This window comes from Erpetoichthys calabaricus, chromosome 2 (assembly GCF_900747795.2).
Source record: "Erpetoichthys calabaricus chromosome 2, fErpCal1.3, whole genome shotgun sequence".
Taxonomy (NCBI): domain Eukaryota; kingdom Metazoa; phylum Chordata; class Cladistia; order Polypteriformes; family Polypteridae; genus Erpetoichthys; species Erpetoichthys calabaricus.
The window spans coordinates 31,514,995-31,529,651 of record NC_041395.2 but is presented as its reverse complement, the minus strand read 5'-3'; the positions used below and the strand labels follow the sequence as shown (position 1 = coordinate 31,529,651).

General features: G+C 39.4%; 1 protein-coding gene across 3 annotated transcripts in view; it reads left to right on the top strand.

The window, feature by feature from the left end:
* Positions 1–14,657, top strand: part of LOC114645726 (rho guanine nucleotide exchange factor 40-like) — a 252,056-nt gene that overhangs the window by 68,188 nt on the left and 169,211 nt on the right. For all 3 annotated transcript variants that reach the window (XM_051923101.1, XM_051923100.1, XM_028793549.2), the window contains exon 2: positions 1,944–2,141. In XM_051923101.1, the coding sequence (XP_051779061.1) occupies positions 1,944–2,141 (198 nt within the window). The remainder of the gene's footprint in view (positions 1–1,943; positions 2,142–14,657) is intronic.

Sequence of the window (14,657 nt, the reverse complement as noted above, 5' to 3'; positions counted from 1 at the left end):
AGCTATATTGTCAGCAAAGATCTTATGACAAGAATATGAACCATGTTATGCCTCTTCTGTGGTCACTGGTTGCCTTTTTCAACACCCAGTCAACTGCTACTAGGAGCACAGTTCATCCATGTCTTACGTCAGATTGAGCTGCAGACCAATCTGTAAATTCTGTGTAAAAGAATTTTATCAGGGTGTCAGTTTCACCTGGCACCCTGATCTTAGGGTTGTCCACAAAGACTTCATGTACACTATCAAACGCCTTCTTAAAATCAATTTTAGAACCCCTTACAGAGCGCTGTGATGCCCTGTGCCAGCAGTCATTGGCACTGCTTTGAACCCTCAGCACCAAGTAGATCATAACCGAGATCGACCAGAGATAGAGAAGCTGAGACACACTCCTGAAATTGTGAAATTATGAAAGTGAAAATAGTGGATTTTTCACTTACAGTATTCAGTTCAACAACAACAAGAAACAGAAAAATGAAAAAAGAAAACAAAGAAAAATAAAGCGAGATCACTGTGCTTCAAAGAAAACCCACTTAAATCATTTCAGGACTTTGGCATTCAATCGCGGTCCTCAGGGCTCGCTTCATTCCCTTTTACTTTATAGGACACTCTTTTCTAATCAGCTGGTCAGCAAAATACAAGTAGTTAACCTCATCTCGGTCTTTTAACCTAGCAGGACTCATTCTCCATTCTCCACCTTATCAAATTCTGAATCAGCCAATGAAAGGGCTGCACCTGCTATAAACTTTATTAAAAGTGTCTTAGATCTTGGGCACACATCCAGCCACAAGATTCTCCATCCAGTAAGCCACTCAGCAACTCAGCAAACCTTTACCTTGGGCCCTCTGCTATTAAATGGCATTCTGGTGTCTCCCTCCTGCCCGTACACTAAAAAAACAACAACTTTCTTTCCCTTACAGCAGTATCTTCCTGCCATGCAAGACACAGGCCATGCAGTGCTTCATTAGTACTAACACTAATTTTGTTTAACGTGCCTAAGACAGCGGTGCCTCGTCAAAGCTCTGTGGGTCATTTGGTGCACTTGTACTCCCTTGGGAATTAAACGGGTCTGAGAGTAGGAGAGCAAAAACAAAGGAGCGAGATTGAGAAAGAGGCAAGAAAGAAAACAAGGAGAAGAAAACAGTAGAATCAAGTTGGAGCCAATGCAGGAGCAAGGTGGCAAAGCTTTCAGGGGAAACCCCATGAAGGAGCATGAGGAAAGGTGCTGCATAGGCAGACTGGATTGGTTCTGCTGAACTGCTGATTGCAGGAGATTGGAGAGATCCAGGGATCCTGTAGATGCTGAAGACGATGGTAGTTGGACTCAACACATTTTGGTGGATGTCAACAAAAAGTGGCTGAGTTGGGAGTGTTTTATGAACTACGTTCACCAATGTCTTACTTCTGTTGAGCATACCTGGTGATTGATGAGCAGGGCGAGATGAGCAAGAAATAAAGAATCAATGGGGAATTAATTAAAAGGCGATTCTGACTCCAGTCATTTTCTTGGTTTTAATGGATTATTTATTGTTATTTATTGGATTTTAAGTTTTCTGTGGAACACTGTTTTTATTGGATTACTTATTTATTCATTGTACCTTTGCACATGATTGCACCATAGTGTGTTGTTGTGTGTCCTCATTGCTCTAGTCTGTCCCAGTCATGAATATAGATACCCTGGGACATGGGTGATGCCAAGGCTGTGGGGCAACCAAATGCATCAAAGTTTGGAGCAGGGGTAGGGTGGTTGACATTCTCCAGCTAGCTGGGTTCCTGGACGCAGCATTAAATTTTAAATATATTAATTTCTGGAGTGAGCTACATTATTTGAATTAGATGACGTTAATAGTTTCATTTTTAATGTATTATCATTCACTTGTTTCGATAAGTTTGCAAAGGAGTTAACAACCTATTAAAAATGTACCTTTCTTATATCTTTCATACAGGGTTCCCAGGCTGTGGAGGACTGTGTACAGAGCGCCCTCTCTTCACTCTATCCTCCATTTGAAGTGACGGCTCCCCCACTCCTCTCACAGGTTTTTTCTGTGCTAGAGGGAACATACCACCATGACTCACTGAGATATCTAGTCGACTTCTTTGTGCCAGCCAAGCACCTCCTGCAACGTCTCCAGCAAGAAGCCTGTGTAAGTTCAGAAGTAGATCTATAAGAATGTAAAAGTTGTTCTCCCACCTACTGCACACTTTGGATAGGTTGCCTCAGATGCTTAAAACACTGGAACATCACAGTTTTGATACTCAGCTGATTTGTCTTCTCTTTACAGTTTACGTGGTCCCTATGTGTTCATGTCCAAAACTGAATCTTTAATTTTGATTCTGTGATTGTTAACAGAAGTATTATTTTGATCATTGTTGCTCCTTTTGTGCTATGACTATCTACAATCAGGTGAAAAAATAAGTATACCCCATGGACATTTTTTTTGTGGAAATTGTTGACTATTTCAGCATTTTTGAACAGGAAAATAGTATTTCTTCATGCAAACAATACCTGCAGATAAAAGTGATATACCAGAAGAAATAGCACAAAGCATTGACATGGCGTATTCATTCTTTTAATATAAATTAATGAAAATACAGATTTGTCACGTGGAAAAAGTAAGTGCATCCCTAAATTTATCACCACTTCATATCCATAAAATTAGAATCAGGTGTTCCAGAAAAGGTGCCAACGATTAGAAAATCCTCAGGGAGTAAACAGTTATACCCTTTCTTTTTTAAACCACAGGTGTTGAGGGTCTGGTGTTCTCTTTCTTATTAATGTTTGTGGTGTCATTATGCCAAGACCAAAAGTGCTATCTGAGGCCCTCAGAATTAAGGTTGTGGATGCCTAGGAGTTTGTCAGGGAATTTCAAAAGATTGCCAAATTATTTGAAATGAATCTTTCCACTGTAAGGAAGATCATCTACAAGTGTCACAGATTTCAAATGATTGCTAATTTGTCAATGACTGGCTTGCCCAGCCAAAACAGACCCAAAGCTGACCTTTCCAAACTGAAAGAAGTCTCCAAAAGTGCTAATGTTTCATCACAGGATCTGCAAGTAACACTGGCAACAGTTGCGTCTACAATCAGAAGAAGATTGCACAAATTTGACCAGAATCCAAGGTGTTTTAGGAAAAAATTAACATTACTGCAGAGCAAGACTACAGTTTGGCATTGAATGCCTTGGCAAAGACCAGACCTTCTGGAACAATGTACTGTGGACAGATGAATCAATGAGAAAGTTGTTTGGCATAGTAACAGTAGACATATTTGATGCAAACCAAAGACAGCATTTCAGGAGAAGAACCTCATGCCAGCTATGAAGTATACTGGTGAATATTTTATGATTTGGGGTTTCTTTGCTGCCTCGGGGGCCTGGGAAGCTTGTAGTCATTGAGTCAATTATGAATTCTACATCATATCAAAATCTGCTTTAGGAAAACCTGAGGCCATCCATCTGAAAGTTGAAATTAAATCAGTAATGGACTTTCCAACACTATAATGACATGAAGCACACTAACAAATCCATCAAGGAATGGCTCAAAAAGGATAATGTATGGTCCTAGTCAAATCCTTGATTTGAATGCCATTGAAATGTTGTGGAGGGATTTGTAATGAGCAGTACATGAAAGAAAACCCACAAACATCTTGCAACTGAATATGGAGGAGTGGTGTCAAATGTCACCAAGATGATTTCAGAGACTGATGGGCAGTTATTTCAAACTCCTACAAGAAGTAATTTCTGCTAAATGGATCAACACCAACTTCTGAGGCCAAACGTGGACTTCCCGGAAGACCCTCACATCTGTTGATATTTTTGTTAATTGAAAAGGAAAACTTTCTTTATATTTAATAATAAACTTTATCACTTATATCTGTAGGCACTGTTTGCATCTACTGCTTGTTTCAAATATGTTAAATAATTCAATAATTTCCATGGGGAGTACTTACTTTTTAACACTGGTATAAAATACACTTTTCTGTGCTTTTTATGGTATTAGAATTAAGTAACTATGCCTTGTTTCATTGCTATGGATGCATTACGGTGCAGAGTTCGTGGAAGTACAGAAATCGTGACACCAAAACTAGTTTGTGCCAGGTTATAAGGACACCCGATGTGGCACTTTGCTATCCAAGTTCACAGATAAACTCTTATGTGCCCTTGTGCTAAAATATTTATCCTTGGATATTTTGACTTTGATTTTTGTCTGACGACTTGGTTTTGTTACCTGTTTTAATGATCTCCCAGTTTTTTACTTTTTCATCACGTCCTGACCATGCCTTTTCTTCTGATCATCCTCATTAAAATCACTCTGCTCACTAAAAGCCGAATAGTGATTTCCATTATTTATGCTAATGTTTTTTTATTTTTTGTAGAATGGTATATTCTATAAAAAATTAAATTTATTATTATTTATTTTCTGTGTGTTTCATTTTCTATGTATTTTGTGGGTGGACTCCCAAGAGTTGGTGGGGCCACCGATACCTCACTGCTAAGGACCGCCCCCAAGATTTCAAAGACAAGCTGGACAAGCAAGTTCCTTACAGATCAATGAATGCACTTTGCTGGAGTATTGGATCCTTGCTGAGAATTGATTTGCTTCTTTGGATTTACTGGTTTCATCGACTCCATTTGCCGTTGTATAGGGGTTTCGATTTAAGATTTTCTTTGGGGGATTGTTTGCTTTTGCCTTGTTGGCAACTCTTTTTGCCTGTTTATTTTGATCTTTTGAGCTTTTTGCTGTCTTTTGTTAAATACACTTCCTTTTAAAAGGACTTTGTTTTGGATCTACCTTACAACAGTTTTTTTATAGTTTTTTTATATAGTTTTCTCTCCATATTAAGATATTTCTATATTTTGGGACATTTCTAAGCATTTTGCAAGCTCTATTTATCTGAGACCTAATATGCCAAAGCCTCCTGATTTCCCAAAGTAAGGTTTGGGGTGAGACTTAGTTTCTCGATGGCCAGTTGGGTGTCTGGCCTTTGCTTTTGGATCAATTTTGGATGTGTTTTGTGACATCTTCTCACAATTACTATTTATATGAGATGATAGCAGCATGACACATGTCATCATCATACTGCGCTTATAAAAATGGTGGCAGGCTTCGACTGGCATCCACATTTTGAATCTTAAAGTAAAGACTCCTGACAGTCAAACACTAGAGCACCACAAAAAAGGAAAACAGTTATTAGATAGATAGATAGATAGATAGATAGATAGATAGATAGATAGATAGATAGATAGATAGATAGATAGATAGATAGATAGATAGATAGATAGATAGATAGATAGATAGATAGATAGATAGATAGATAGATAGATAGATAGATAGATAGATAGATAGATAGATAGATAGATAGATAGATAGATAGATTAGATAGAACATCACATAAAGGGATCATTTTCCTGCAGATCATCTAATGTAGTCTACCTAATTCTCTGTATGAAATGTCCTGACACTGCACTCTATGTGGGAGAAACTGGACAAACACTCTGCCAGAGAATGAATTTACACAGGTTTCACATTAAACGTGGCAACACAGATGTTCCTGTAGCGGCCCACCTCACCAGCCATGAACACTGTGAGAGGGACTTATGGGCCAGAATGGGAGGTTAAACTCATGCTAAAATGTAATACATTACATGATTTGAATAGAGACAGGAGTTTTATGGCCAGATATGAGGATTGTTTGCATCTCTCAGACTGACACAGATAGCCTGTCTGCAGGCCCACATTATATTGAAAAACTCATCAGAAACTTCAAAAGACTTTGTTGGACAGTTATCTTATCCAACATTGTTCTTCTCTCTCTTGTTAAATGAACCCTAGCCTGAAGGAATCCATTATTTTTTTACATTTAATATTTCTCACTTCACAGATTTACCAATGTTGTTTCTTGTCCTGGTGTCTATATAAACACAGGGAACTCCAGTTTATGTACAGTGCCTCCAGAAAGTATTCACAGCGCATCACTTTTTCCACATTTTGTTATGTTACAGCTTTATTCCAAAATGGATTAAATTCATTTTTTCCTCAGATTTCTACACACAACACCCCATAATAACAGCGTGAAAAAAGTTTACTTGAGGTTTTTGCAAATTTATTAAAAATAAAAAAACTGAGAAAGCACATGTACATAAGTATTCACAGCCTTTGATGTGAAGCTCGAAATTGAGCTCAGGTGCATCCTGTTTCCCCTGATCATCCTTGAGATGTTTCTGCAGCTTCATTGGAGTCCACCTGTGGTAAATTCAGTTGACTGGACATGATTTGGAAAGGCACACACCTGTCTATATAAGGTCCCACAGTTGACAGTTCATGTCAGAGTACAAACCAAGCATGAAGTCAAAGGAATTGTCTCAAGGCACAAATCTGGGGAAGGTTACAGAAAACGTTCTGCTGCTTTGAAGGTCCAATGAGCACAGTGGCCTCCATCATCCGTAAGTGGAAGAAGTTCAAAACCACCAGGACTCTTCCTAGAGCTGGCCGGCCTTCTAAACTGAGCGATCGGGGGAGAACGGCCTTAGTCAGGGAGGTGACCAAGAACCTGATGGTCACTCTGTTAGAGCTCCAGAGGTCCTCTGTGGAGAGAGGAGAACCTTCCAGAAGGACAACCATCTCTGCAGCAATCCATCAATCAGGCCTGTATGGTAGAGTGACCAGACGGAAGCCACTCCTTAGTAAAAGGCACATGGCAGCCCGCCTGGAGTTTGCCAAAAGGCACCTGAAGGACTCTCAGACCATGAGAAAGAAAATTCTCTGGTCTGATGAGACAAAGATTGAACTCTTTGGTGTGAATGCCAGGCGTCACGTTTGGAGGAAACCTGGCACCATCCCTACAGTGAAGCATGGTGGTGGCAGCATTATGCTGTGGGGATGTTTTTCAGCGGCTGGAACTGGAAGACTAGTCAGGATAAAGGGAAAGATGACTGCAGCAATGTACAGAGACATCCTGGATGAAAACCTGCTGCAGAGTGCTCTTGACCTCAGACTGGGGCGACGGTTCATCTTTCAGCAGGACAACGACCCTAAGCACACAGCCAAGATATCAAAGGAGTGGCTTCAGGACAACTCTGTGAATGTCCTTGAGTGGCCCAGCCAGAGCCCAGACTTGAATCCGATTGAACATCTCTGGAGAGATCTTAAAATGGCTGTGCACCGACGCTTCCCATCCAACCTGATGGAGCTTGAGAGGTGCTGCAAAGAGGAATGGGAGAAACTGGCCAAGGATAGGTGTGCCAAGCTTGAGGCATCATATTCAAAAAGACTTGAGGCTGGAATTGCTGCCAAAGGTGCATCGACAAAGTATTGGGATTAATAAAGTATCTATCTATCTATCTATCTATCTATTGAGCAAAGGCTGTGAATACTTATGTACATGGGATTTCTCCATTTTTTTTATTTTTAATAAATTTGCAAAAATCTCAAGTAAACGTTTTTCACATTGTCATTATGGGGTGTTGTGTGTAGAATCCTGAGGAAAAAAATGAATTTAATCCATTTTGGAATAAGGCTGTAACATAACAAAAGGTGGAAAAAGTGATGCGCTGTGAATACTTTCAGGATGCACTGTATTACATCTTGCCTGAAGAAGGGGCCTGAGTTGCCTTGAAAGCTTGCATATTGTAATCTTTTTAGTTAGCCAATATAAGGGGTCATTTTGCTTGACTTTTCTCTACATTCATAATGGCTAACACGGTATAACACCCTACTAATCTCCAAGGGGAAATTCACATACTCCAGCAGCAGCATACTGATAAAAACAATATTAATTAAAGAGTGAAATTAGGTGTAGATCTTAAGCTTTTGGTTTCTGTAAAATGTTATCTTGATTTCTATGTTATGAGTCCTGCTTGATTATCCCGTTTAAACACATCTAATACAATATATTGTATTGAAATGAAGGTTGGGGAACTGTAGGCAGCCCCATTTATTTAGAATGTCCAAGTGACAAAAAGAAAGTATGATTATGCTGAAAATAGTATTGGTGTTTCACTGTGATTTTCAAATCGAGAGCCTTGTTTTCCTCCAAAGATGGTCCTTGAATGAACGGTAACTTCCAGTGGGACTTTTGATTTTATATTGCTAGCCACAGCAGGGGTGTAGTTTTGGCGAGAGGGAATATGATGTTAGTTGTTTTCTGGGTTTTTCTCCTACATTCTAAGAAGGCAGATGGAACAAAAGGTAATAGCAATAGACAGTCAGTCATTGTCCAATCCGCTATATCCTAATATAGGGTCACGGGGGTGTGCTGGAGCCAATCCCAACCAGCACAGGGCGCAAGGCAGGAACAAACCCCGGGCAGGTGTCACACTTAATTCCTTCCCCATATTTCTCCAGCACAGATGTGTAAACCCTTCATTATGTCCACTTGTCTGACAATATAATATACTTTGGCCACTTATCTGTTTGGATTTGTTACTTCCAAAGAATCCAAAAAGTCTCAAGTTTCATAAGATATCATGGAAAAAGACAGCATGTTTGACTGAAATTCTGTATTTTACGTAAGCAGGTTATATTATTTATGGTGACCTATTTTGACCCCAATTTAAGGGTGTGGATGTATGTACAGTATCTCGCTAGGAACTGCTGCCATGGACAGAATTTTGTTCTAGCCAATACACATTGCTGCCAAGATACAATGCTCAATTGCATTAAACAAATTTGAGGATGTATTTTTGTAGTGATGAGCAAAACAGGCAAGTTTTGATTTACATAGACTTCTACAAAACTGACATTAAAATTAATTTTGATGGCAATTTTGTATTAGTAAAATGCAAAACTCACTAGAGTTTTTTTTTTTTTTTTGTGGAAAACATTGGAATACTCCTTCCTAAAGCCACATTCAAACCTCCAAGTTTGCCTGTTGTTCTTTTCTGCAGATGCATAACTCATACAGTATGTACCACAGCAGTAAAATCAAGTCTTTTTGTGCCTCTTTTTCACATCACTACAGAGGAGTGCAGGCCGTTTTTTAAAAATATGACATGCTGCCCACTTTCCACATGAAGACTCGTTGAAAAACAGCATTCTGCCCATTACCTATATTTCTTCAAAAAGGAAAATTTAGCACATGGAAAGCCCCTACTTATCCTAGTTGAGGATATGCATACTTCTGGTGATTTCTTTTTCAGCAGATCTCTTGAAACACTAAATTATAGGTGGAATCAGGCAGAAAGAATGCCTGAAAATGATTAAAAATATAAAAAATATTTACTTATATTATTTAAAAATATAAACTATTTAGATAAAAACTATTTAGATAAAAACTACGGCGTGTGGTTCGTTTATTTGACAGCATGTAGATTGGGGTAATTACATTCACGGCATTCGAAGTCTGTGTCACAATCTGATACATGCTGTCAAATAAACGAATCACACACCGTGGCGCAACGTTAGGGGCATCGCCTCTGACGCTGACGTCCGAGGTTCGATTCCCGAGAGGGAGTGCAGTGGAGTGTGTACACCTGATGAGCCCAGAATGAGGGCGAAACACGTGTCGTGTACTCTTCGCATTTATTTGACAGTAAACTATTTCAAACCATTCTATGATCTGCTCCTCACAAACTGAGGGCACCGTGGCGGATGTTAGCAGATTGCTGGCCAACCACAAGCGTTACCTGGTAGGTAACCACCCACACTATCAGATTGTGACACAGACTTCGAATGCCGTGAATGTAATTACCCCGATCTACATGCTGTCAAATAAACGAACCACATGCCGTGGCGCAACATTAGGGGCATCGCCTCTGACGCTGACGTCCGAGGTTCAATTCCCGAGAGGGAGTACAGTGGAGTGTGTACACCTGATGAGCCCAGAATGAGGGCGAAGCACGTGTCGTGTACTCTTTGCATTTATTTGACAGTAAACTATTCCAACCATTCTATGATCTGCTCTTCACAAACTGAGGGCACCGTGGCGGATGTTAGCAGATTGCTGGCCAACCACAAAGCGTTACCTGGTAGGTAACCACCCACACTATCAGATTGTGACACAGACTTCGAATGCCGTGAATATATATATATATATATATATATATTGTGATGGAACCAGGGACATCAGCGAGCCCAAACCCCCATACACGAACACACAGTGAGTGTCGGTTCAAATAATGGAAGGTTTATTAAACCAGTTCTTCCACAAAGTTTGCAAAAAGCACAAAGACACAAGTTTTCTCTCTCCACAATACCTTTCTTTCACTACTGCACTGCCCTCCTCCAACCGAGTGTTGCTCCACAACATCCCAGCTCCAACTTACCTGGAAAAAGGCAGTGTGGTCCCTTTTGTTATGGACCCAAGAGTACTTCCAGTGCCCGACGGAAGCACTTCCAGGTTTTGTGAAAGTCCATTATAACAGGGAGTTTTTCTCTCTGCAGTGCCCTCTTGCGGCACCCAGTGATCCCAGCAGGGCTGCTCTGCCAGACTACATCTCCCGGCATACAATGCTGGCTTCCCACTTGGCACTGATATTCAGGGCTGCTGCCATCTAGCATGCTGGGGGAGTAAAAACCCCACAGTGACATTTCATTTCAGTGGGTTGTCCATTCATCACTTTTGGTCCTTCCTTCTGGGTCTGATTCCCAGATGGATACATTCCCGGAAACAAGGAGGTGCCCCAAATTCCAGCAGGGCATCATGGGCCTTGGAGTTTTCCTTCACAGCCCTGCTGGATACCATGGGGGCCGCCAGAGGACACTGCAGGGAGGCAAAAGGATATTTATTTGCAATTTAACCCGGAAGTACGTCCTAGCCACAGGGACAGAAGAAATGACGTACTTCCAGGATGAAGAAAAGGAGTTTTCACCTGACCCGAAAGTGTTAAGAATCACATGGACTGCGGGATCAGAAGCACTTCCGGGTCAAGGACTTTAAAAGGATGATGGGAAATCCTAGCAGTGAGCCGAGTTGGGAGGAAGGGTGACTGAGCTGCTGGGAGGTGTGGAGGAATTATTATTGTGTTGAGAATTGATTGTTTATTGATTATAGTGGAGTGGAGGAGCTTTGTGCACATTGTTATTGTGAAAATAAATTTATTTGGACTTTTATCTGGTGTCTGGCGTCTGGTCCGAGGGTTCAAGGGGACGACAGCACCCCCTATCTGTGACAATATATATATATATATATATATATATATATATATATATATATATATATATATATATATATATATGTATGTATGTGTCTGTGTGTGTGTGTGTGTGTGTGTTTTTACTGCATGTACATAAAAGTTTACTTGTCAAAGTACCCAGTGTTGAGTGTGTATAAACGCGCTGTCTTTTGGAAATTCAACATAGCAAAACACAAGCTACAATTAGACAAAAAGATGAACTCTTAGGCAATCTTCCAAATTATTATATGTATCTTCTGTTTTAGCTACAAAATTTTGTAAATGCTGATGACCATGTTTTCATCCTAGCGTACTTGTGCTGTCTAATCGGAATTGTAGTCCCCTCATTGGTGCTGTTTCTTGAGTTACCCACTTCCCATTTTAGCATCTCTCTTGAATATGACTTATAGCCTAAATTTTAAGTTGAAAAGAGACATCACTGGAAAGGTACATACAAAATTTTCTAAAAATTGGTTTTAGCTATTTTTGAGTGATTGGCAAACAAAAATGAAACACATACTGGTGGCACAGTGATACAGGTGGCATCAGTATCTAATCACAGCATGTGGGCCCTTTTGTCTTTCTAGGTCTGGATGGCTTAACTCTTGTTATTTACATGTTCTACCTGAAAGCATGTAGGATTCCATTGGATGCTCTTGTTTCCTCTTATAGTCCAAAGCCACCATTTCAGGCCTGTTAGTTTCTCCTAACTTGTGCTGGTGTGTCGTGGTTTGTGTATGTGAGCCCTCAGGTTGAACTTCTCCAACCTGAATTATATTTTAGCTTTTCATTTTGTTATTTAGAGCAGGCATGCACGTAACCACTTGACCTTAAGAATCTTCTAGACTAATTTGATGAATGTTAAGGGCTTATATTTCATACAAACACATACATTTGAACATGCTTTATTCATTTCAAACGTTGGTGACACTTTAGTATAGATACTACAAAAATGCATTTATTACTGATTTAGTCTTATGTAACAAGACCTTAGCAAAGGTTTCTTTTGGTCTTCATAACACTTATAAAACATCAGTAGATCGGTTATTCACCTCTGTGCAGTGTGGCATATTGACATGATGGTAAAAATGACTTGTTAATATAAAGGAGTCATGGGTCTTATTCTAAACATGTAATATCAAGAGAGATGTGTCTCAAGTAAGCCACCTGAGATGACTCCAAAGTGAAGTTTTGTTAGTGTGTCACATTGCAGAGATGAAGAAACACTTTACTGTGGCTTTGTAAATACTATGAAAACCTAAACAAGTGTTTGTTATAGTCTTGCTAAATAATAGTAATTGAGTAATTAATGCATTTTTTCAGCATTTAAAGTTTTACTCTGACCCACTGTTTCTGTCCATGCTAATGTTTTCAGACCTTTTGCTTTAAGTTTGTAATTTCATTGCAATGCCAAAAACACTTAAATGTTTCCTAAAGGACATGCATGGTTTATGGAGTAAACGGGAAGTAAACTTAAATCCAGAAAGCACGAAGAAAACAAAGGGCACCTGAGGAAAACACTAAAGCAGACTTCTTTGTCTAGACAGATGATGTACAACTGCTTTTAAAGGTTTCAAATGAGCACAAGGTAGCCATGGAAAATATAGACTGGGACGCCTGCCAAAATAAATATGGCAAAATCTTCAAATGTTTCAAGGCATGTTATAGGTCAGCCGAGGCAGAGACATTAGGAAGGGACTGTCCTCAAAATAAAAATAAGATCACAAAGGTCAAGACCACAACAAAACTTGATCCCATGCTGAAGTATATCTAGGCTTGTGGTTCATTGGACAAGCTTATTTATATTTTCTATTAAATGAAATTAAGATATGTACTAAATATTTTTAATAAATTTTTGTTTATCTTGATACTGGGTAGTGGCAATGTACTACTGTTGGTTAAATGTGTAAGTAAGAGTTTCAAAGTATATTGTACATGTGACAATTCTACTACTACTACTACTACTACTACTACTACCACCACATCATTTGAATCATATTTCAGTGTTATGGGCCACTGAGCCATCCATTTTTGACCACTTATGTGGGACTTGGTCTGCAGTCTAAGCTAAGATGCCAATGACCATCTCATTCAGCTGCACCAGTGAGATACCGAGACGTTTAAAAGCCAGCTTGGAGGTATAGTCTCTCCACTGTGTCCTAGGTCTGTCTTGAGGTCTCCCTCCACAGGGCCTGAGCGGGCTCCTTTCAATGCTCCCTAATGTCTGTGCTCCTCAATCTGTCTCTAAAGCTGAGCTCAGACATCCTATAAAAGAAGCACATTTCTGCACACTTGTATCCGTGATCTTGTTCTTTCAATCATTACCCAAAGCTCATGGCTATAGGTGAGGGTAGGAATGTACAAGGGACTTTCAAAACGTTTCTGCATTTTTTTTAACTCTATTTATTAAGAATTTCAAAAACAAATGACATTGCCTTTTTACATAGTCAGCTTCGTTTGCGATGCAATTTTCCCAGCGTTGTGCAAGCTTTTTAATGTCCAATTACTACTACTTCCACCTTCACCGTTTCCAACAAAAATATAAAAGTGCAGATACTTTTTGAACATCCCTTGTTGATTGACTAGTAAATCAACAGCTGTCCCTTTTTTACTCACTCTGACTGGTTGTTACAACTGATCCATAACAGCTCCACCTGTCGATCTCTCGCTCCCTTCTTCCCTTAGTTCGAGACCCTGAGATATTGAGCACTACCTACCTCCCCAACCTGGAAAGGGCACTCCAACTATGACCTCACAAATTAGAGGTGCTGATCCTCATCCCACTTAGTGCAACTGAGGTCATCACCTGATCACACTAAAGTAACCAAACTGGAACGCTTTAGCTGCACTTAGAGAATACTGTCCATAAAAATTATGAAAAGGATGCTTGACAAATGGAAGTCCTGACAGAGACGCATACCCAAGTTGCAGTATGTGTTACATGTGTGTAATTATTGTTTCTTGTTTTGGCTTTGGCACTGTATAGTAAATTTTAAACTTTTGACCCTTTTCAAACCCTAACAACACCTTTTCCTTAAAAAAGAATCCCCATACTGCTAGCTCGCTACCAGTATTGTCAACACTTTCAAAAAGCTGTTTTATCCCCATTGACACAACTACATTAGTGTTTTCAAATTCATACACTACTGAAAGTGTTCTAGAAAAGATCTGTTAATTAATATTTGAAAAAACCTTTCCATTGTGGATGAAAGGCCAAAATGAACAAAAGTGAAGCATTTTATATACTACATGTTAATGTGCATAATGTCTTAGATTTATTTATGCTTTATTTATGTGAGACTCGACAAATCAAACTGCATGTAAGTGATGTTGTTATGACAACAAAATAGAGTAGGATTAAGTTCTGGACCCCAAAAACAACAAATATAAAAAAACAGAATGCACACATTCTTAAAAATTATGTTTTTTTATTGGCACTTTAAGGTTCTTTACTGGGTTGGGTGGTAAAACTATTGCTTGACAAAACACCATTTCAATCTGGGAAGAATTCTTTGTATATGAAGTTGGTTCTTTGTGCTTTGAAAAACT